This window comes from Lepisosteus platostomus, chromosome 6 (genome assembly GCF_059453375.1).
Source record: "Lepisosteus platostomus isolate fLepPlt1 chromosome 6, fLepPlt1.hap1, whole genome shotgun sequence".
NCBI classification, from domain to species: domain Eukaryota; kingdom Metazoa; phylum Chordata; class Actinopteri; order Semionotiformes; family Lepisosteidae; genus Lepisosteus; species Lepisosteus platostomus.
Genome location: NC_142616.1, coordinates 49025386 through 49051077, shown reverse-complemented (window position 1 = coordinate 49051077; position 25692 = coordinate 49025386). Strand labels below are relative to the sequence as shown.

At 35.0% G+C, this 25692-nt stretch overlaps 1 protein-coding gene across 1 annotated transcript in view; it reads left to right on the top strand.

The window, feature by feature from the left end:
• The window catches only part of cfap20dc (CFAP20 domain containing), a 163118-nt gene that overhangs the window by 3220 nt on the left and 134206 nt on the right, over positions 1-25692 (top strand). Inside the window, exons 4-6 of the mRNA XM_088636177.1 lie at positions 80-173; positions 3154-3226; positions 14691-14805. Coding sequence (XP_088492303.1) covers positions 80-173; positions 3154-3226; positions 14691-14805 — 282 coding nt within the window. The remainder of the gene's footprint in view (positions 1-79; positions 174-3153; positions 3227-14690; positions 14806-25692) is intronic.

Here is a 25692-nt window from a genome sequence, read left to right as displayed (position 1 = left end):
TTAAGAATATAGTAATATATAAGTGATTCTTGGCAAAAAGTGGTAATAAAAAACATCTTCTGCTGTTTTATACTTCTAGGAATTTGACAAAGAGGTCAAGAGTTTTGTGTACGTACTTGAAGGCAGCAGTCAAACAAATAAGATGCAGATGCCTAAAGACAGCAAAATGGCACGTAAGTGTTTGACAAACCCTTTCAGGTTGAAACTTTAATTACAAGAATGAGTGAGCATTTCAGCAGCTTGTTGTTTAATGTTGTAACTAAAAGGCTAGACAAACAGATAATCTAAAACATTTTCCCTTGTATTTAATGGCTGTGAATTTTTCTGTGACCTCCCATGTTCCTGCATAAGAAATGTATACATAATAGATTTTTTTCCATAGCAGAGGCTAAGAATTTACTAGGATTTATTTTCAAATAAATGACAGTACTAATGGCCAAAAAAGTAATGTAGTTTTACTTATATTTTATAAAGATAACTTTGTAAAGTAGTACATCTGTGTTTTTATTTTTATTTTGCAAATCAATGTCTCCAAACTCCAAACAGGTTATTTAATTGTTGTTAACAAATGTAGCCACTTGCTTTTAGACAGATACATTTCTCCTTTCAGATTTTACTTCAAACACTTTTAAAAGACTTCAGTTTGTCTGTTGGAGCTAAAAATAATATTTTGAAAGTTGTGCTTTGTAAAATAAAATTCTTGAAGTGCATACGAAACATGTTCACACCATGGTATTCTGGTTATGTTTATTTCCCTTGATATTCTACATTGAAGTAATACTGTATACTACACTTAACCAGAAAACCTTGTTATTCAGCACGAATATGAAACAGTGAATAGTTTAAATTACCTTTGGCCTTATTTTGTACTGTTTTGATTAACTTTACCTCCCTGATTATAAATTTGTTAGATAGAATGGCAACTGTTTTCACACAATATACAAAGTTTAATTTCAATGACAGGAAAGGTAATACACTACAACATTTTTAAAATCTTTTCCAAGGAAGTGATCAATTTATGAAATATTATTCCATTTAAAAAACTAAGACCTTCCTTGAAATCAATTAATGTTGTATCATTTATAATACATCTGATGTGCAGAAGCCTTTACAACCACTGCAACAAGCCACATGTATCCATATTCCAAGACTTTTTCGCTCGCTGCAAAACTGAGAGCCCTTCATTTATACATTGATGTGGATGTAAGACAGAGGACTGACTCTAATGTGCCACTAGGTGGCGTTGTATGTTAGTGATGGTTAACACATGACTTCACATTTGATGGTTCTGCTTCATTTGGGTAGACTTCTCTTTTTGTTTTGTGAAAGGAGGACTGTCATCCACCAACTTTTGGACTTCTTTTAAAATAATAGCAATAAACCTTTGTTTGGTTAACCCACAAAATCTGATGTCACTGAATTTAAATTAATCGAGAGACTCAAAGTAATAATACAACACAAACTGTAAAAGGTGTGCAGTATCTGATGATCTAAATATTTAAAATAGTAATTTGTGTAGAAATATGTATGTGTCTGTGTATGTGTGAGTCGATATTTTTTCTTGAAAAATGTGTTTTGATTAATTGTTTTTTTTGCATCTGTTTTGTGTTTCTGTAAGTCAGTTCAAACTGGTTTACATCTTCTTGAGTCATGACCCACATTCAGTTTTCTAATTAACTGTGGGATTAAGTTAAATTTAAGAAAAAAAAGACAGGTTTAGAATTAGACCTGGATTTTCCTCAAAAAGAGTGAAATATATGCATGTGTTTTTTGAGGTTGGTTGGGTTTTTCATTGTTAAATCAGTCTCGGTAGAATTTCCATAGCTAGAAGAAACTAGAAGTCAGCTGAGTCCATATTTCCTTTTTCTTCTGTTCTAAAAGCACAAATCTGTCTTATTTCAGTGGAGAAATTTGCTGTTTCAGTAAACAACACAACACTTTTTCAGTGTTCTGCAAGGCAGGAGTGTGTGGGGTCCACAACAACATCTTTATTGCCCATTACATGTTATGCAATTTCAGTTGGCATATTTATAATTTTCTCAAAGATTGTAAAATATATTTGAGATTTATATCCAGTAAAGAAATCCAAGTATTACTATATCGATGGTTTCTTCTTTGCTTTTTTATATTTGAAATTAACGTACTGTATATGAAGTAGTTCATCCAAGATAATGTCTAGAGCTCTGTTAAAATATCTTCATGGTGCAATAAAACTAACAACATTTACATCTGTAATTTGAGATTATATGATTACGTTTCTCTCCTTGCTGTGGCTTTGCAGTTTTTGTGTTATTCTCTGGGTAACAATTATCACAAAATAGGAGCCTCTTTTTAAGAAATCGTTTGTTGTGCTACTTATAGGGAACACAATCACAGCATAATGTTTAAAGTGCATAGTGACACATTTCTAGAAACCAAATATTTTAAAACTTCTGCACTTGAGAAACAATTTAATCATAAACACACTTTAGTCTTTTAAGTCATTTTACATGTCTTCAGGGTTTACATTTAATTTCAACATCAAATCAAATAACAGTTCATCTTTGCTGAACTTACAATAAAAATGTACAGTAGTTCTCTTTTTAACTTTAATTTTAACTCTCTTCATAAATTTACAAGCAAATCTGTACATTATCACTTTAAGTAGACCTTACTTTCTTTTCCAATTTCTAGACTTGTTTCTGCCTTGGAATCTCTTGGAAAATGTTTATACTGTGTTTTGTGACTGTTGACTGTTGCCTCACTAGATTTCCTCCTGGGGGTTTAATATTTTAAAGTGCGTACACAGGATCTCATTACAGTTCATTCAGATATACAGTACCAAGCAAATGCTGACCTTCTGTGTCTGTACTTTGGTATGTTTTTATGGTTAAAAAATTATATGAGTCATGGTGGTAGTAACAAAATGTAGTTTTATTTTTAGTTTCATTGTTAAAGACATTTCTTTTTCCTCGAAAGTAACAAACATAAGCTTAGTTTACACAATGATTTAAAACTGTGATAATTTCATATGTCTGTGTTTTTAGCTTTTTTAGGATAAACAGAAGGTTGTGACTAAAATTAATTTGAATTTGAATTAATCTAAAGTGTGTAGGGTACTAAACATTTTGAACTGCAATGAAACTTAATTAACAATTAATTTTCTTATTCCAGTTGGACTTACCCAGAGATACCTGATTCTTCAGATGTATGTACCTTTGGGAAATGACTTCACCACAGAGTTGATGTAAGAATCTATGCAACTTTCTTAAATGTTTTGTTCAGTGTACAGTAGACACTTGATGAATGGCGTAAGGACTGCAATTCGTTAATTGGAGCAACCAGTTCTTTCCAGAAGTGAGAAATGACTTTGTAGACCCTTTGGAACTAATTAAGCTCATTTATTTTTATTTTTCCAAAACTGGAGTGTTGTGGCATGCCCATAAAGACAGGAGGTACACCAATATTTTTAAATGAAATCTGTGTAATGACATTTCAATAGTTCTGATCTGAAACTAGGGATTTCTCTGCTGCCCAGTGTCCCTTCTTAGTTTCATATATGGTTTCATCCCACCATGAAGTGGGTTTCAGGAAGTGGGTTTCTCTCAAATTAAACAGTCTCAGAACAACTGCAAGCTACAGTAAATGTCTCCAAAGCCTGAGAGTTAAATTATCTCGGCATCTTCTTCTGCCTGCTGTTGAAAAGTAAAAAACTGAAAAAACAGAAAATTTAAGAAAATAGCAGACTATTTTGATCACTCTAGCTTTAGCTTCTCATTTTAGAGAAGAGTTCTATTTCACTGGATTTTGGTATTGTTTTAAATGGTGTTTTTTATTCTTATAAATAGAAAGCTACTGTAGAACTGTACATGCCAAGCCTGTTGAAGGAAACATCAGTCTTGTGAAGGTGCAAACTTCAGTGCTTAATTTATTTGTGATGTGTAAAACGGTAACAACCAAAAAGTAATGTGACGCTAGAAAAAGAAATGAGCTCTGAATACTACCTTGCTATGGAACCTATATTCAGGAAATTGTCAACATGATAAGGTCTTTGACTATTAGATTGTCTATATTGCTAAAACAATCCATTTCATGATGCAATTTAGATAATTTAGTATAGTTCATCAAATATATTTGTAAAATTCATATTGAGAAGACTTGCAATGATAACATTTGTTTTGATTATCACTTAAAGATTAAATATGATTCTTTATTTAAATATAAAAAATGTTTTAACAAACAAGACTAAATTAAAATGCTACAGTAGTTTACATCTACTTTTAGCATAAGACATGTTTCCAGGCATTAATTAAGCTTACATTGTAATTGCTGTAGTTTGAATGGTAAACTGCTGTCATACCAGTGCTCAGTGTTGACAGGCCCCTCTACAGAAAAATAGGCAAATAAAATATTATCTAATATGTTGTTGATCTTTGTTTCAATTTAGACAAAAGATTAATACAACAGTGACATTATAAAAATATACCTAAAGATATACCAGATGTCTTTGGAGCAGCAGAATAACAATAATGAATTAAAATCTGTGAATATCCGAAAAAGTTATGTGTATGTAAATGAAGAGAATGGGAAACTTCAGTGATTTTGCAGCAATAATTTGCATAACAAAAAAGCTATTGATAGCTTGTAATTGTTGATATAACGAGAAAAATAAATAAAATGTATTTGAAAAAATATGACAACATTAATATGACCATCTGGAAAGTGGATTCCAGAAATGCCATCAATTCTGCTCTTTCAAGCTAAGCTGCTGCTCCTGCCAAGTTTATGAACTGAAGCATTTATCAGTTTAAAGACATAAGTTATAAATTATATTTATAAATATTTATAAAAATATCAGTTTTATTTACAAAAGCAAAACAAAATCCTTTTGTGAAAAATTAAATTAAAAAATATTTTTTAACCATTGGTACCCATCCCAAAATCTAGTTTCAGTTTGTTTTGTGATTCTTTGTATATTGACTGTCAAACGTATCTACTGTATTCCATGCAGCATTTAAGTGTCCAGCCATTCACTTTCAATGGTGTAAATTATACATCATAATTCATGGGATGTTTTATTTCTACTTCCTCTATGTACACTGTTGAGAGAGCAGTGTAGTGGCATTCTCAATATTGTTTTGAGTCTTTTTCAGTGTAATTAGTTTAATGAATTCAATTGAAAATTAAGTTTTTCAGAAAAAAAGTTTTATGGGCAGACTTTTATCAGTGTCCCATTTACCTTCTTTAAAAAACAATCAGCTTATGCAACAAAATATAAAGCATCATGAAGCATAAAGAAAAACATCTGACTTTTGGGGGTTTTGCTTTACATGTCCTGCATGTTAATTTATATTTATTCCTTTTTTAAGTTTAGGTTAAAACTAGTTTTTCATAGTTAAACACAATTTGCCACAATGTAGTCATAAATATGCTTTCCCTACCATGCTTGCTGTCAGTCAACTTTTTTTGCTAGAAAGCACTAGACACCAAAGAATGAATTCAGAAAAAAGAATAGAGTTTGTAAAAGTAAGGCTAGTAACAATTAAAAAATAATGTTGCAATGAATTGCTTGTGAAAAGCAAATTCACCCCTGTATCTGATGGGTGAACATTAAATTTAATTTCTCCATGACCCTGTACTGGAGAAAGCAGTTTAGAAAGTGGATGGATGGACATTAGTATTTTTAATTTAATTATAATTGAGTGTAGAGCTGCATTCAGAAATTAGAGCTGTTATTAACACTACATTTGGATTCAAGGGTGTCCTGATGGACATTATGCAATCATGTCGTTATGTTATAATCTTAAATTCACAAAATGCACAGTCTAAAAAATATTTACCCAAGACTCTGTCCATGTATAGAATTACATATGGGCTAAACGTGCATTCGTTTATATATCGCTGTTAAGATCTCTAAAGATCTCTCTTTAGCTCACGGGGCTAGGTCGCTGCAGAGAGACGCGGAAGTCCCGGGTTCGAGCCCCGGACGGTGCAGGGGCCGACCTAATGCGGCAAGGGCGCCCGCCTGAGCCCCCGTTGCGTTACAATATCTTGACTTTAAACTCTTTAAACTCATCATATTTAGACTTTTAAACAGCAGAATTATTTTTTCATTGTAAGGCACCAATATCCCTTGCTTTGTTACAATGATACCTTGGAGAAAAATCTTTCTCAGATAATTTATTGCCGACATATTGCTGACATGTTGATCCTCTGTAAACATACAGTACAAATTTACAAAAAACTGTTACAAAATTATTCAGTTCTTTGTTAAAAGAAAAGATGAACTGACACATTTAATTTTTTTTTAAAGTTACCCTTAATTTATAATGATTGCAAAAATATGGAAATTGCTCACATATTATTTCATGTGTTGCTAAAATATATTCATGGAATAATAACAAGCTGATGACAAATGTATTAAGAACCAGTCAAGGTGATACGGTCTGGCAGGTTTAATTTAAAGTTGCAGCTGATGAGAAGTGTTTTATCAACACATCATGCTGCAAGAGTATGAGGATTGAATATACAATAAAGGTGTTTTCAGAAAAACTAGATTTTGAGGGCTCAGACATTTCTGCAATTTGAATTTTCTTTTCTTACTTGAATCAAAACAAGTATGAACAAAGGAACATGATGCTATTAAAACAGGAATGTTCTGCTGTCATCAGAAAACGTGTTTTGAAACCAAAACATATTATTAAAAAAGGCAGAGCTTATTAAACAAAGGAAATGATCCGTTCTCAACACAGTTACCCCATTTAGGTTGGTATGTGATATTGGACACTTTTCTGCATCTGCGTCCTTAAACACTAAACAAATAAGATACAGTTGGAAGATGGTCTCATATGCTCATCAGTTAATAACCGTTATATATTTTTTTTACTCTTTTGGCTTTTGTATTGAATTAGTAGCATATTTGATTTTTCCAAGGATACAGCAGGGGAACATATAACTGCAGTTCTGGTATAATCAAAGTATAAAAAAAAGAACTGTGATACAGTTTGATTCTTGGGCACCCTCTTACCGAAATATTTTGGCTTTATCAACATAAGATAAGCTAATCAAAAATAAGCAATTCACCCTGTGTATGTTTGATGAATTCTGCCAGTTCAGACGTGTTGCTTTACAGATAGAACTAGTGTCAAATTCCATAGCTACTGCTACAACTTTGTTATGAAAAATAATTGATTTTAAAAGATGGTGCTTGAAACAAAACTTTCCTATGTTTTTTTTTGTTTTTCCATCATGAATTGATGCATGGTTTAAATTGATCAGATTGATACAGTACACAATATTTTGGATTATTATATTATTATATTATAAAATTCCTATTGCTAAAGAAAATAATAATTTTACATTCTGCTTTTTCAGATAAGGATTTACAGTCAGATAATATTCAGAAGTTTTCATCTCTAGTCACAATGAATAAACTTTTCTGTAATACTAGCATAAGCATTACCATAATAATGTATCTTCCAGATAAAGTTATGATCAAAAGTTCAAATGAAAATAATGGTTAAGTTTAATTCAGAGTCAGCAGTAGTTTTATACATTCATTTTATTTCATTGGAATTCTGTTTTATTTATCACTGTTTTTTTTCAGAAGATACAGAAATAATTTTATTTCAGGGAAAATGCCTATATCTTGTGACCCTTGTCTGCTTCTACCCTTCAGAGATTTGATATGTATCCTTCTGATCATCTGGAAGCAATCTGCTATGAATAGGATAGCAGATTCTGCTGCATTTTGATTACAAAGACATGTCTAAGTATGAGAATAGTTTTATTTAAATGGTATTATACTAATCCCTAGAATCTCACTGGAAAAATGTTTCTTTATGGTGACTTACTTTTGGTCTTGGGAGATTTGAAAACTTCAACACAGAATTAATTTCCTACCTCTGTAGGGAAAAGAATTACAAATGCTCGCATTTTAACATATGCCATTACGTTTCCATGTCACCATAACAGGAAGGGCTGCTCACTCTTTTAAGCAGAAAAAATAGAGAAATCTTCATGTCTTCCTCATTAGTGTGTAATTATGCAGAGCTCATTATCCAGCTTCTGCTGAAAATATAACAATTCATTACATGAATTGGTCATGCTATTTTCTATCCCTAATTAACTGATCACTGTAATGAGAAGTGTGTTATGACGATCGTGACAGCTGATGGCTTTAATTTGTTTTGTAACTTATGGTTTAGCACATTAAAAGTTGAACTATTAAGTAAAAGCATTAAAGTCAAATTCTGTTGAATAACACCCTTTCTTATAATTTGTGCCAAATTCTTCATTTTTGCAGTGTTATCTCAAGAATCCATAATGATAAAAAAGTATTGAAAAATTCCTATTTCATAGCTGAACGTTTTGATACAGTATACAGTGCCTTACAAAAGTATTCACTCCCTTCCAATGATATACCATTTTGTGAAATAACAAATGATGCAGACGCTTTTGTTTAAAGTGAACATTTTAATCAAGACTTGAATGGTCAAATTGAGTCAAATTGAAGATTTTTTCTGGGTGAAAGAAGTTAAAAAATACCAGCAAACCCTGCAAAGAAAAATCCTAAACTAAAATGTTTAATTAATTATTCACCACCTTTGTTATGAAAATGTAAATTATTTCCAGTACAATATTTTGTTTTCACAAACTTCATAATTAGTTGACCTCTCTCTGTGTGCATTTTTTCATATGATTCCAGAATAAATATGTTTGTCTGTATAAGGTTCCTCAGTCAGGAGATGAATTTCAAGCAAAAATTAAACCATCAAAACATCTTTTAAACTTTAAACTTTAACTTTAAATCTTTAAAAAGCGATAAAGTTGATCTGGAGCAGAATATTAAAGATACTGAATTGTGAAAATTATGAAGAGAGAGCTTATCGTACCAGTGAGACACTTAAATCTGCCTAAATAAGACTCTCCTCCCAAACTGAAGAGCTAAATAAGGAAGAAACTGGTGAGGGATGCCTACATGAGACCAACAGAGATCAATGGCTGAGATGGGAGAATTTGGAACAAAGTAGTTAAGTGGTACTACAAACGTGCTAAAATAATTTGTGGTCAGACAAGACAAACTGCAAAATATTTGGTATGATTAAATAGTGTGTAACATTTACATATCCGATTTTAACAGGGTAGCCAAGTTTAGGAAGTGGAAAGAGGGCTGAGACATTGAAGGGCAGTGATGAGACATTCCTTACACTAGATTTGCATCAGTCACTTCAAAAAGTGTCAATTTATCCTCACATAATCAGATTAATATGAGGAAAGGGATGTCCAGTATTGCCATCTGTCCATAAAATTATCAGTGAGAAAAAACATAATTTTGGAAGTAAACCAAGCCTGGACAGCTTAGTGGTGCAGTGGTTAGTGTTGCTGTCTCGCTCCCTGGGTCCCTGTCTTCAATTCCTGAGGTCTTATCTGTGTGGAGTTTGTATGTTCTCCCTGTGTTCACGTGGATTTCCTCTGGGTGATCTGGTCTCCCACAGATTTGCAGATTTAATAAGACATGCTTGTAGGTTAATTGGCTTCTGGGAAAATTGTCTCTTGTGTGAGTGTGTGCATGATTGTGTTATGTGTGCACTGCGATGATCTTTGTAAGCTGTCAGATTTGCAGACAGTAATGTTGAGATCTTCTCCTCGCTAAACATCTCATGCACGTATGACAAGCCAGAAGAGACTCTCATTGGCATTGTGTGGTTGTGATAATATGATGCTTTCATCTTGGAATCATCTATTCAGTTTTTTACAGAACAGTTCAATCTCTTCAGTGACTGTACTGAAAGTTTCACAGTAGGTTCTTTTATTCACTATGCTGTGATGTTTACAAATTCTCCAAAGCCATCAGTTACTGCATTTGAAATTCAATTTCATGTGTGTGGGTAGTGTTTTAGCTACAGAACATAATTCAGCAGGATGAATGTCCCCATTTGCGCAAAAAAAAACCTCTTATTAGATTTTGTTTGTTAAATCTGAACTGTTTGTCAAAACGAGAGTTTACTGTACTTCATTTATAATTCAACAAATATGGACATCATTTCAATAGGGTAAATATTTTTGCAAGGTGCTGTAAATTTACTGATCACCGTTTTTAATTTATAATTAAAAATAAAGCATTGAAGTTACAACATTATATATTTTTCAAGCTAATTAATGAATAAATATTGCAGCACACATTCTCTTACAAAAATATTCTACCCTTTTCTCAATATTACAATAAGGATCTAGTTTAGATCTACAGTAGCTTACGGTCACTGGCTTTGATAGATGCTCATCAACCTTTTAAAGTTACTATTGATTATTCATTTTCCTCAGGCAATCAAAGCTGATGATAGTATTGTTCTTTCTCCTAATTGCATTGCTGCTGGCAACAGACTGACCTTAGAGTCCAAGAATTTTAATATTTGGCAGCGCAAAGGTAACAGGTGAGCAGTGCACTGAGCTGATTAGAATAGATAGCCTGCTGAGAGCCCTTCCTTGTAAAAGCTAGTTTAACATCAGGACAGTGTAGAAAATTTTGATAGCAGGCTTGTCCATCTTAATCTGTGTTTTGTTCAGTGTGCATTTAATGCTGTTGCTTCTAAGCAGTTGTTTGATAAATGCAGGTTGAGTAACAGGCGAAGGTACAATTTCATATTTCAGCAAAATAAAGTAAGTATGAATCTGTAGAATACTGTATGTAATGCATATTTATATAAGTTTTGTAGTGAAAAGAATCAGCATATTTACTCCCATAGTTTAAGTGCTGTGTTGCAGGATATTCAAGACTACTCCTGAAGGTTTATTTCAAATATGAAATACCGAAAGTCATTGTTTTTCTTTATATGGGTTGTAACTATAGATATTAAGTGTGAAAAGATTGCAGCCAATGACTACAGAACCTGCTGATTGCAGAAATATTTTAATAAATGAGGTTGGTTTTCCCTCTGACTGCCTCATTTTTTCTCACCATGCTCTCATTACTCTCCTATCAACATATGTGTGACCCTGATATACAGTATGTATGTGTAAGTAAAGATGTAATGGGAAAACAAAAGTTTAGATTTTGTGTAGCTGTTGAACAATTATTTTTGATTTAATGTTAATATGACATGGACTAATGAATGAAGACTAATGTTGTATTAAATACTGTACATGACGTTGCATTTCATTTTTCTCTGAAGTACAGACAGTGTAAATGTCCAATCTTCTGCTTTGGCATGATGTGTAGCTACACATTCCTGTTCATGTCAGAATACAATAATGATATATTGTATAGAATTATAGAATATGATAGAAAAGATCCCTTTTTTAGTGTGAACCTTCTATTAATACATTCAAACTGGACGTTTCGCTTACCTGTATTTAAAATGACATTTTGAAGTGTTTGTACAGCAGTTTTGGATATGAATATGCATTTTATTTTCATAATCAATTGTACAAGTCCACATTTTGAATTATTTTCAAATGAAAACTGCATTTTGTCTTCATTAGCACCAGAAACACATTTGGTAAATTAATTGGAATTTGCATGATCGTTAGAGTGAAATATCAGTGCTTTATTCAGTCTTTGAAGACAGCTGATTGCTATACAACATAGAATCTCAAACACTGTGATTAGAGTGTTAGTGCCCACAATCATGAGGTTATGTTACTTCAGTTTTCTCTCAGCTCAAACATTTAGTTACAGCAAAGAGATGTAGTGGTTTGACTGTTTGACAATACTAAGTTTGGACTGCTGCAATGGTAATTATCTCCTTTAAACCATGGCTTCCTGGCTAGCTAACCAAACAAATTTGAATAACTGCATAGTAGCAATGCAGAAGAAAAGTATGATATTTGTTTAGATTAGAATTCTAATTTTGTCAATGCAAAATTGTAATTACCAGATAATTCACAATTCATAACAAAATGATGCTAAAGTGTTAATTTGTCATCTTGAGCTATTGTAAAATTCTGCCATGCTAGTAATTTTTTTAAACTTCCTGTAATGATATCTTTAATAAAACTTACATGACATCACGTCATGACCAAGACTATTACAGAGCAAACCCTTAACTGTCATCATCAGTGCTGACCATTACAGCACAAACCTTTAGCACCTCAGCCCCATCAACACACTGATCAGTACAGCACAAACCTTTTACAGCCCTGTACGATAATCACACCGACCATTACACCACAAACCATTAACAACCCAGTTAGGATGAGTGAGTCAGACTGAGTGCAATAATTTACTCTTTAATAAAGCAATATCTGTTTAGTTTTGTAAAGACATTTCCAGTACAGTGTTTCAATAATGGTCACCTGAAGAAATTTTGGACAGTAAAAAGTCAAGCAAACACAAATGGCTGTGTAATTCTTTTCTATACATTGTTCAAAGTACTGTAGTGTGTTTCATATCTAGCACAAAACATTTTAAACTAAGAGTAAATAAACACTGTGTGTTTTGCCCAGGCTGTCCCGGTGTTGCCACTGGAAGTAAGCGCATTCTCATGGGGTCTCAATCCCAAACCAAACCCCGTACGAATGCACCCAGAAAGCGTTTCCCGGAAGCTGCCTTTTTTTCAATCAGGCAGCTAATAATTCAGTTATCTGGTTCTGGAGCACACTCATATTGAGTGAGCTACAGCGTCAGTTGCATTGCTTGAGTGAACTGCGCCTAAGCCACCTAAGCTTTTTTCCCCAAGCCCTGAATGAGCAGAGATGTTTTTTCCCTGCTGCATTTTATTCTGGTTGCGGGAAGTTTTCTCTTCTCTTTTTGTTTGTGCTACTCTCAGTCGCCAGCCCTTTTTACTACCGTCAAGGCAACACCATTACCATTGCTTGCATTGCAGTGCCTTATATCTCCTCCTCCACTGCTTGCAAGTTTCCTACCTATTATTTTTTCCTTCATGCCTGACTCCATTAATTTTTCAATTATCCTGCATTTATTTCACCCATACCTCATGTTTAAGCCTTGCTCCATCCAAAAATCCCCAAGGTTCTGAGACCATGAGACCCTGAGTTTGGAGTTCGGTCCTGAACTTCAGGGATCGCAGCATAACACTATGATTTCAATATTCTATTACTATAGTATGTGTTGTATTTACCACCCAGGACACAAAGCAATAACATTTTACTTTTTACGTTAGTCATTTTACAAATGTTTCCAGGGTACAATGATAAGTTTTAAAAGGAAAATCCACCTTTGAATAAGGAATGCAGGATAAACAAAATCCACATCCTAGTAGTCTCTTTGTCTTGAAGGTAGGAAAAGAATCCTGCATCCTTATGTGGATATTGTTGCAATCTTGCCTTAAACCTACAGTACAAAGAGCTGTTTTACTTCACCTTCTCTCTTCCTTGTTAGGTTGCTGTACTCTCACAATCACTTTTTTTTACCTTTTTATTTATTGTATGTTTAAAGGACTCAATGGGCAATGTACTTTTTTCTCCTACTAGGATTGCTACTGATTTCCAGATCCAGACCCAAACCCATACTAAACATTTAATTCTAAAACTAGATTATACAGTTTCTGCTTCCTGTTTCTCAGGTACTACAGTTCTGCATTTAAGTCTGAAAAAGGGAGCTTGGCCTATGAGAACCCTCTCGGGAACTCAGGAAATCATCCGAGATTCTCATCTGCTGTGACCTCACTCTCCCTAGTTCTAAACGCTACACAGGAATTGGTGCCAGATGGTTGGGACCCTTGTGTGCCAATGCCATTGAAAACTCCTGTAGGGATTTTTTGCATGTATTGGGACAATTATTAATTATTAACAATTAACTTAATTAATTAATTTAAAGTAATTAACAAATATTAAAAGTAAAGCACACATTATATAGGAATGTACATATAATAGAAATACACAGACTACTTTCCTTTTTGTGAGTGTTTGGGGGTTCAGTAAAGGTTAATGTTTCTGTACAAGATTGTTCCAAAATATGCTATTCTGTAAACAGTGTTATCCACTGTTGATATGGTCATGTCTGTGCTAAAATTATAGGTTCCTAGCTCCAAGTTATGTGTTTCAGACTGCATAGATTCGCTACCAAGAAAATAACATCCCTAATAAGCTTAAAATGTTATGAGTGCTCCTTCCAACAGAAAATAATAAAGTTTGACCAATGTTTCTTTTTTTCTAATCTGTGTACTCATGCATTGTACTCAAAATCTGTTCAGAACATTTCCAGCTTCCTTGCTACCACAAAGGGCTTACCTGAATTGCAAACAGTAAAGTTCCTTGTTTTGCTGTGGTTATGTGCTTAGGAAGTGAAAGCGAAAAATGTTTTGTACTGTAGCTTACTTTGAGAATGCACATGCCACATGAGAATGACAGGTGCATGTTTAGAAAAGAAAGACCGTAATGTTTTCCTTTTTAGCAGTTGACAATTTGTTCTCATCATAAACATGAGCTTAAGGGGATTCAGAACAAGCACATTTATTATAGCCTCGTGGTGCCTCTCCTCACTCAAATTGAATTTTATTATGAGGGAAGAAACTGTTAAGATTCAGCAGTGAAGGTGGGAATAAATTAGCATGTGAATTCTATATATTTTGGGCCTACAGCCACTGACTTTACATTTGTAGAAAAAAGAAATTACAATGTTAATCTTAGAAGAAATAAAATTCCAACTTGACAGTCATTTTCTAAACTCCACATTTATGTATTTTAACAGCAGCTATTCCACATGTTCTTCAAAATGTACCCCCATCGTTTATTGTCTTATTTATTTCTAGGATCACAGACCTGGGTAACCTAAAAAGAAGACTTTATCTATCTACTGTTCATAAGGAAGTATCTGCTACCCCCTTGCATGCAAAGATACCTCTTTCATGTCTGAAACGCAGCATCGTAAGTACTGTACATGGATTCATTTTACAATATATCACTTTAATTGCCAGTACAAAAGTGCTGTTATAAAAAGTGTAAAATCAAAGAGTTAATTATAAAGAGTGGAAAAATTACTCTCTTTATCAATTTTAAACTAATCCTGGTGTTGGCATCCTTCCTTTTCTAAGAGGACACTCCCGTTGACATATTACTTGTTATTTATTACTTGTTATTGTTATGTTGTTATTTATACAGAAAGTTGTTAATTTACTTGCACATGTAGATCCACATAGACATCTTCTTAATTTTTTATCACAATCATTACACATCCTTTTTTATAAAAAATAGAAATCGTTGTTAAATTTATTTTCTTTAGAAAAAGACATGCGTTTTCCATTTATACTGTAAGAGGGTGGTGGGTGGAGGCAAGATGGGATACTTCTCCGAACTGTATAAGAGTTTTGAAGAGTCTCTGAGAGAGACTTAATTTTGTGAAAGAGTTTTGTGATGCTATTAAGCCCATTAGCTGCCCATCCCTTTATAGAGAAGGACAGAATAAGTCTAGTTATAGTTCAGACATAACTAGGCTTTTGTTTTTTGAGGTTTTTATTTTTTCCGTGCACTGTAAATAAAAAGGACTGCTTTTTTACCTGATGGCTTTTTAAATATTCCATTCACGAGTATGCCATATTTGGCCAATAATGTAAAGTTTTTTGGAGGGGAAAACCCAAAATGGAGTATTTGATTAAACAGCTGATCCTGTATACCTTGAAACAGCATACAGTAAATAAGGCCACAAATGAGGAAGACAAGAGTCTCTGGACCCTAACAAATGTTCTTCAACAGAAAGGCTGAGAGGAGAATGGGGAAGGAATGATGCAATTAGGAAAAGCTGCAGCACATGGATGGGAAGCCAATGATGGTAATGCCTGAGGTCAGAGAATTCTCCACAAAAAGAAGACCATAATTCAGTTTACTTCAGAAAATATTTTTTTCTGCCCATTCAGGGCCTGGGGTGCAGTAGGAAATGAAAGTGTCTGTTCCTCAAGAAAGTGTGGAACAAAGTCATGGGCAATCACTCCTAAAGCTACTGGAATGCGATGGATGAAAAAATGGAACAAGAACTGAGAGAGGGGATAGGATAAAAAGAATCACTGAATTTCTGAATTTAGGTTATTAGCCTTTTCAAGAGCATGCAAAGTGCAACTGCATCTAACGTGCACCAAACTGATAACAGCACTGAATAAGAGGGCATAAGCAGTGCCAAGAGAAAAACCTGGAGATCAAGGAGGCTGACCTTGAAAGATCAACCACTTGCAATCTAGCCTGGCTATGAATAAACATACATTGCAGAAGCATCTGAATGAAGTTTGGTAAGAGCTGAGGTAGCAACCAAAGAACCTAGAGACTGAGGTGACCAATTTAGCGAGACATATGAGCAAACGTCACTCCAGCCAAGATGTGAGTCAATGAAGAAGCCTGGATAAAGTAAATAAAGAACAGAACATCCTGCAGCAACAGCAGATCACCTTCCAGTAGAACTGGAAAAGGTCAAGCAAGAGAGGACTACACTCACCAAGCTTCAATCTAGGGTGTTAAGTGCAATGGCAGAAGTGGAAACAGAAGAAACATCTTCAATCCCAGCTACAACTGGCTGTTGGAGAGAAAGATATAGCTGAGGGAGAGGAGTCTCCATAGAGGCCTTCATAAGAGCAAAATGAAAGAATGAAACAAAGTGATTGAAAAGATAGAAAGCCACAAACATGGTGTCAAAAGCTTGGAAACATAGTAAATTTACAGTAGTTTGCTAAAGAAATATGCAAAAAACAATTTAGTAGTGCTTAGACTGAAAACAATGTGTTTTGTAGCTGAAACCCTGGGAGAGAGGCAGCTTCCCCAGTTACAGTCTCTACTGAAACAAAACATGGCAGACGTTAAAACAATAAGCAATATCTGGCCCAGGAGAGAAGCTGGTCTACGAGTAGGCCCTTGCTCAATAGACAATAGAGCCACTGTTTGCATACCAAGAGAACCTTGACATAAGGGAGAAGGAAGTGCCTGTTCCCCAGGAGTCCCTGGAAGTGATGAACAGAAACAGCCTTGGCAAAGCCACCACCTGTGGAAGAAGTGTGTGAGAGGCTGTCTGACTGGCCCCTGACTGTGATGGAAGAAAAGGTTCAGGAGTAAAATAAACTTAAGACACTGAGACAGAGGGTTTCTAAAACCCTTTGCGTTCTTAGATCGGGCAGGACCATTAGTAGCAGGACCATTACCAAAAGAGATGGGTGCCAATGCTGATGTCATTAGTTCCAAACACGAGCGAAGGGCTGATGCCAGTATTCACTGATAATAAAGATCAATAGATGGTACTTGTGGTGTGTTAGATGTTAGTCATAAGTTGAACTCCATAAATCCATTTTTAAAAAATGAGAATTTAACTATCATATCACTGATGTAAATTACGCTAACATACAGTATGAGTAAATCAGTAGTGTAAATTGTTATCATACAATGTAAATGCAGGTACTGTGGATTTAGGGGTTGTATGGTTCTATGAATCACATTCTCACACCAACCTCAAACATCAGGGCTGTAGCATGACTGCAACCTTCTCCTGACCTGAAAATTCAGAGCCTTGACTGCAACCATCTAATAATTTCAGTTACATCTTGTAGTTGTAGTTATTTTTAAAATCCACTAAGTATGGCATATTAATAGGAAATCATGTAACTAAAGGATCTTTATGTAGCTGAAAATAAAAATAGTTTCTGAACATCATAAATAATAATAATTTTTGGATATAAACTTTGAATATACAGTAGTGAGTACTGATGACATATTCTATTTTGTATACATCTGCTTTAAATTCTTTATCTCGTTCACCTGTGGTTATTTTGGAAACATTTTTACATGTTCGTTTTAACTAAATTTTGCTGTTGTTATTGTTATAATGGATAATGAAGTGCTTATACACTAGCTTGTAATGTAGCTTGTCCAAACCGTGTGACGGTGGTAAAATGCTTACCAGCCACCTGAAAGGTCCCAGGTTTGATTCCTGGTCAATGCACAGGTTTTATTTTTAACAAATAAACACTTACTACTAATAAAAATATAATATTTAAAGTATGTTGTCAGTTTTATTTCACGTCAAAGTATGTTAAATATTAAAATAATTAAAATAATACTCTTATAACATGAATGAAAATGAATCAGTTAATCATGAATCAGTGAACACTGTGAAAATGGTGGGAGTGAAAACCAGTTTTGCCAGTTTACAACAACCCTTAAATAGCAACTGAGGTTTATAATTGTGTAGTTTCTTTTAGATTCTAATCATTATAGCCACTATGTATAATATATTTTTACAATTATAATCTAGTTTCATAATGTTCGATAATGTTTGATCTCCCACCACCCCCTTTTTCCCACCTTTGTGGGCGACAAGGCTGGACTCCCCTGTAGAGTGAGAACTGCAAAAGTGAAAGAAGGGTACGACAGATTAAAGTATGAGTTATGCTTTACCTGATCATGTTCACAGATATAAACAGTTTAAACTAATGTGATATCTAACTGCAGTTAGTCAAGAAACAAACAAGTACAGCAGCCCTCACACCTGAAGAAGGCTCCATGCCCGAAACATTGTGTTTTCTTTCTTCTCTTTTCAGCATGGAATAAACCTATTACTTGTTCCCTTTCAAGTACAGCAGCTTCAAGTTTGAATTTCAGTTCAGTTTGTCATATGCACAAGTGCAGTGAAATGCTAATTTGCATGTAAGCTCCAATACAAAGACATTAAGGAAATACCAAAAAACATAACCATAGAATAGTAGCAGCAACAAGTTAAATAACATACAACATAAAAAAACATCATTGTGACCCAGTGGTAGGGGTAGAATTTAGTAATCTGACAGCTTGTGGGAAGAAAATGTCTCTGAATCTGGAAGTTTGTAACTTTATGCTCCTATAATCCTTACCACAGGGGAGGAGGGGAGAAAAATGAGAAACCAGGATGACTGGTATCCTTAGCAATACTTCCAACTTTCCCAATACAGGGTGTTGTAAAAATGTCCGAAACAGAGGGGAGCTGTACTCTAATGATTGAGTGGGCTGACCTGTTCACACCCTGTAATGCCTTCCGGTCAGACAACTAGCTGCAATCCACACGTGAGCACACTCTCAGTAGCACACCTGTAAATGTAGTAAGGACAGTTGAAGATAGACCAAATTTTTTAAACTGTCTGAGGAAGTAAAGGTGATGTTGTGCCTTCTTTGTAGTTCCAGTTACGTGCTGGGACCATGTTAAATCATTAGTGATGAAGGTACCCAGGAACTTGAAGCTGCTAACCATCTCATCAGCCACCCCATTGATGTAAATAGGGGAGTGGTCCCTGTCCAGCTTTCTAAAATCGATGACCAGCTCTTTGGTTTTGCTGACTTTGAGGGAGAGATTATGCACAACTCCACCAGGTTCCTGACCTTATCCCTGTATGCTGTCTCATCATTAGAAGTGATTCGGCCAATAATGGTAGTGTCATCAGCATATTTGTAGATGGAGTTGGAGCTGTGTCTGGCCACACAGTCATGGGTAAACAAGGAAAACAGCAGGGGGCTAAGCATCCTATGTTGACGGTCAGCGTGGAAGAAAGCTTTTCATCTACCCTCACAGTCTGTGGTCTGCCAGTCAGGAAATCCATATTCCACCTGCAAAGAGAGGTGTTGATTCCTAGGTCATTAAGCTTCCTGACTAGTCTGGAAGAAACTATTGTGTTAAATGCGGAGCTATAATCAATTAAATAGCATTCTGACATATGTGTCTTTATCATCCAAATAAGGCAGGGCAGTGTGAAGAGCAAGAGAAATAGCGTCGTCAGTGGACCTGTTATGCCGGTATGCAAACTGCAGGGGGTCTAAGCATTCAGGTACCACTATGTTAATGTGTCTCATGACTAGCCTTTCAAAGCATTTCATTATGGTGGATGTGAGCGCTACCAGTCTGTTATTAAAACAGGTCGCAGTATTTTTCTTTGGATCTGGTATAATGGTAGTTTTCTTAAAACAAACAGGAATGGAAGATTATAAACATAAAAAATTTAAAATATCCATAAAAACTGTGGCCAACTGGTCTGCACATGACTTAAGGACCCATCCTGGAACGCTGTCCGGGCCATTCGCTTTCCATATGTTCACCCATATGAAGGCTGCCCTGACTTCACTCTCCATGACTGACAAGGCTGTATCATCAGCTGCCGGGAGCACTGGCACCGGCGGTTCCGTGATTCCCTTCTCAAAGCAGGCATAATAGGCATTCAGCTCTTCTGGGAGAGAGAAATTACTTTCAGTGGATGTAACACTGCTTATTTTGGCTTTATGGTTTGTTATTGTCTGAATACTGCGCCATATTTGGTGCACTTCGAAAGAGGCAGCTTGTACAGATTCAAAGTACAGAAGTACAGCAGCTATTCAAAGTGCGCGGTACAGACACGTACCGGAGGTAATTGGCTATGGCGTCGCGCATTGTGACGCACGAAGACGCGCGGTACCGCAGTACGTGATTGGTTGACCGACAGGGGCACTTGTGGTCCGTTGGTCTGTCGTAGAAAGATTTACAGTAAACGTCTTTACTGTGCCCGTTTTAGTATTGAATATTTATATGGAATTTTACCACTGAAGGGAAATCTTAGTAGCTGAGCATAAAAAGAATAGGAGCATACTGTAACCCGTGTGAAGGCCATAAACGATATTAATTTTGGAACATAAACATACAGTATATGGCTGGTCTTGGTACTTTAAAGAAAAAATACACACCAGTATTCCATTTCTCCCTAAACATTTTAAGCATCGAAGTCTTTAACTAACGAGATACCGGAGTCAACAAGCATACTTTTAGAATTTGATTAAAAGGGAATATAATATGGAATCGCGCATCTAAAGAAATTAATAATGATATAATTATATTCATGTACCGCAACACAAGAATAGTACACACTGTACATTGTCTGTTGATAATGTTTCTGTAGTGCTTTTTCAGCACTCTGCATGTGACCTTGCCGGTGGCGCTGTGGGTTAGGTTCCTGACACACGTCACGCGTTCTGTGATCGAATCCCACTGGAACCATGACTTTTTTTTAACAAACATTTCTTTGAAAAAATTAAACGTTTCCCTTGGTCAGAGATTAAATACAACCTCACTCACACCAAACAAATTTATATTTCTAAATATCACAACATCGAATTTAAGTCATTTTAATAACAATGAATAGTCACCTATGCGTTACAATATAAACATTTATATTGATTTAAATCGCGTTTTGATTTAAATATAGACGCGTGTTTAAATATATGTGTTTTTTGATTCACAATCAGACAAATGCAACATAAATTGATATCTTTGTCTTCTAAGTATCTTAATAAACTTTCAGCATAACTTTCTCCCCATTTAGATTTATTTTTCTTGGGATCTTGGGATCAAACGTGGAAAGATTAGATTGTAATCGTTTTTATTTTTTAAATACATTTTATAAAAGTGTAATCTATGCTAAAAAGTTGTACACCACCTGCTATAAAGATACATATTGTAATACTTTCGGGTTCGGATAGGACAAACACGAGAACTCAGACTTGCGGAGTTAAAGCAAGTAAAAGCCTTGATTTTATATATCACCTTTAAAAGTGGAATCTCAAAGCAAAGTAAATACCCAGCACTGATTGTACCCATCTGTCATGCTAATAAAGCACCTTGAATTGAATTGAATTGAGTGCAATGAAATACAATATTGTTGTTGTTGCTGTTATTGTTGTTTTTATCCTGTAAAGCGTTTTGAGAAGCCACCTTTAAAGGCGATATATAAAAGCGCTGATTCTTATGGAATGTGTTCCGCCGGGGATTCAAAAAAACTGCAACGGACATAAAAACTCCCTTGCTTTTAACAGAGCGTTTCATAATTTCCAACTACGAAATGTATTTAAACTGTGACACTTATCATTCAACCAGAGCTCGAAATATCACAAGGATCCTCTAGAGCACAGCAAAGACTGTATTAAAAGTATACTAGTGACAAACTAGTATACTTTAGATCTTTTTTTCTGAACCGGGGAAAATCTGATCATGTTTCTCTATAACAATAATAAAAAACATTATTTTACATATCACCTTTATGTGATATCACCTTAAGGACAGCACATACAAGGATTAATTGCACAATGGACCGCGCAAAGAAATTTAAAATAGTCTTCTGTAGGTGTGAGGACAGGAGTGGATCGCAGAAGACATAATCAGCAAATTAGAAAAACAAAGAAAAGGAGAGGTGAGATGTTTATCCAGAGAGCGAGTGATCAGAAAAAGGAACAGCTGTTACGCCCAGGTTTTACGCTCTCTCTCTGCTGAATGAATAAAAGCATTTTATTAAAAATGCATTTGCGTTTGTCTGGGTATTTACTTTGTAATCTGTGGTTTACATCTACTGTATTGCTTTGAGATGCCACTTTTAAAGGTGATATGTAAATTAAAGTTTTTAATTATTGTTATAGAGAAACATGATCAGATTTTCCCTGGTTCAGAAAAAAGACGATTAAAATCTGTAATCTTTCCACTTGTATGTCATCGGAAAATACAAGAAGTTTCTGCTTTGTGAAAGGATGGTATCAAAAAGTAAGTGGTGAGAAAGCTGTGCTCCTCAAAGCGCTTTACAGGATAAAAACAATAACAACAATAGTGTTAAGCTGGGCAAACGATTTTTTTATAGAAATACAAAATGAGATATAATGATGTGTTCCGGCTAAGACATTAACGAGGACAACCCCCCTCTCTGCGGGAGTGCTGGCTGTGACGAATTAAACCGGTTTCACAGGTATTTTCAAAGTAGAAGGGGGCGAGATTTCCAGCGAAAGACACCTCCCCCCTCCAAAGCCAAGGAAGTACAGTACTTACTAGTTAAGAAAGCTAGGCTCCTCAATGAAATCGCTTTAACATACTAATGCGTTGGTGTAACAGTCCGGGCGTGGCAAGCTTCTAATGTCAACTCGACTCGATTGGAAGACAATGAATATATTCTAGCCCTAAATAAATTAATGGCAAACATGGTTTACATAAAAGACATTTTTCCAAGAAAGTTTATAATAATACGATCTATAGTTGAAATCTCGCTGTGTTTATGTAGAAAAAGTGATTAGGTTTATGAGCAATCTAATTACATATTCGTTTAAAACGTTATATAAAATGAAGTTTATTATTAATTTGCTGGACAGAGCGGTGAACATTATTATGGATAAGACAAAGATAACGATCCTGATCAGTTTAGAAATCTGTGTACGCTGTAAGGTTTTTACTTCTTAAACTTTTAAAATACACATTTCGGATAGAAAGGATTCATCTTCCTGGTACAGTATGAATAGCAAACCAGCACGTCTTTTTTCTCCAATCAGAGGGGTTAGACACTCGGTTAAAAGCAAAGGAGATTGTTCGCTGGCATTATATCCTAGAAGACACAGATCGGCACCAGACCGGGAGAATGCCCGCACCATAAAACAAAATGCCTGATGAACTAGGGATTGGACAGTTTCCAAGTGCTTGTACAATCGATGGAAATGTTCAAATAAATGTGCAAAAGAAATAAACAAAATAATCATTTATTTCTTTACCATATTGGCTAGCTAATGTCCTCTCTTTGCTAGTTAGTGGCTGTGTTTCTGCGTTGGGTAGCAACGGGTGACTATGTTCTCAGGCGGAAGATGTAAACAGCTTAATTTTCGTGTAAAATAATTTTTTTACATTAAAATTCATTCTATACAGCAATCACATATTTGGGTACTGTTTCATAAAACTTTCATGCTTAAAATGTTTAGGGAGAAATGGAAGACTGGTGTGTATTTTTTCTTTAAACTACCAAGACCAGTCATACACAGTACAGTTTATGTACATACAGTAATGTTTATGTTCCTAAATTAATATCGTTTATGACCTTCAGATGCGTTATGCTCCTCTTCTTTTTATGCTCAGCTACTAAAATTTCCCTTCAGTGGTAAAATTCCATATAAATATTCAAAACTAAGCGGATTAAAATGTACACAACATTAAATGATATGATTATTTAAAAATTTAAATAAAGATTTAATAGAATCTTTATTTAAATCTTTACCACAGAACAGAGGCTGCGCCAGAACCTGGCACTGCTGGAGCAGCACTGTCAGACCTGGGCGCCGACAGTCAATCTGGACAAGACCAGAGTTATGGTTTTCCAGAAAAAAAGCCAGACCTCAGGGAAACAGGTACAAATTCACACTTAACAACACATTAACACCTTACAACGGGAGCAGGGACGTATTAGGCCAGTACCCACTATTGTTAAACATACAGAAAAGAATATTAAAGTATTGAAGTATTGGCTTTAGTATTAGCCATACAGAACATTAAAGTGCCCCTTTCCATTCAGCGGGTGTCTGAGCCGCTGTGTCCTATCTTCTGACAGTCGCCGTTGTCAATGTCTGCAGAGTGTATCTTATTTTTAGTACTTTATTTTTGTGTTATATTCCCTATTAATCAAACTCTAAGAGTATGTATCGGCTTGTCTCCTCCCGCCCCTAGGAAGGCCGCCGACCCACAGTGAAGCGGTCGTACAGTCTGGGCAGGTATAGATTACACTTTTCTAAAACGTATTTGAAAAATAAAAACGATTACAATCTAATCCTTCCACGTTTGATCCCAAACTCCCAAGAAAAATAAATCTAAACGGGGAGAAAGCTATGCTGAAAGTTTATTAAGATACTTAGAAGACAAAGATACTGTATCAATTTATGTTGCATTTGTCTGATTATGATAAAAAAACACATATAATTAAACACGCGTTTGCGATTTAAATCAAAATGCGATTTAAATTAATATAAATGTTTATATTGTAACGCATACTGCCCAGCCTCCATTTCTCTATAAAAATTTACTCTATTACAAATTTACAATTTGTTGATAATAGAAATGTTAGGTTCTCTAAAGCTTTGTGATAGTTGACCCACCCAGGAAGCAAAAGATCAGCTGCACTGGTAAGATGCGACACCGAAGATATGATTAATAACCTTTTAAATCTGAAGGGAGATCTGAAGGGATCCCCCCCACACACACACACAAAAGAAGCAGGAAGCAGAAGCAGGGACCATTGTCAGAAGGGAAGAAGGTGACTATTCATTGTTATCAAAAATGACTTAGATTCGATCATGTTGTGATGTTTTGAAATATAAAAGTCAATTGATTGTCCATAATATTGCTATTCTATTTTTTCGAAGAAATGTTTGTTAAAAGAAAAGTCACAGCGCCAGCTGGATTTGAACACACAACCCGTGAGTTGGTAATCAGGCACGTAGACCAGTGGGCTACAAGGGAAGTCGCATGAAGAGAGAGGCGAAACAGCCCTACACAGCCCTGTCGCAGTACACGAATATAATTATATCTTATTCATTTCTTTAGATACGCAATTCTTTTAATACAGTCTTTGCTGTGCTCTTGGGGATCCTTGTGATATTTCGAGCTCTGGTTGAATGATAAGTGTCGCAGTTTAAATAATTTAGTTAGAAATTATGGAACGCTCTGTTAAAAGCAAGGGAGTTTTTATGTCCGTTGCAGTTTTTTTGCAACATGAATATAATTATATCGTTATTAATTTCTTTAGATACGCGATTCCATATTATATTCTCTATTAATCAAATTCTAAAAGTATGCTTGTTGACTCCGGTATCACGTTAATTAAAGACTTCGATGCTAAATGTTTAGGGAGAAATGGAATACTGGTGTGTATGTTTTCTTTAAAGTACCGAGACCAGCCATATACTGTATGTTTAAGTTCCAAAATTAATATCGTTTATGGCCTTCACACGCGTTACAGTATGCTCCTATTTTTTTATGCTCAGGTACTAAGATTTCCC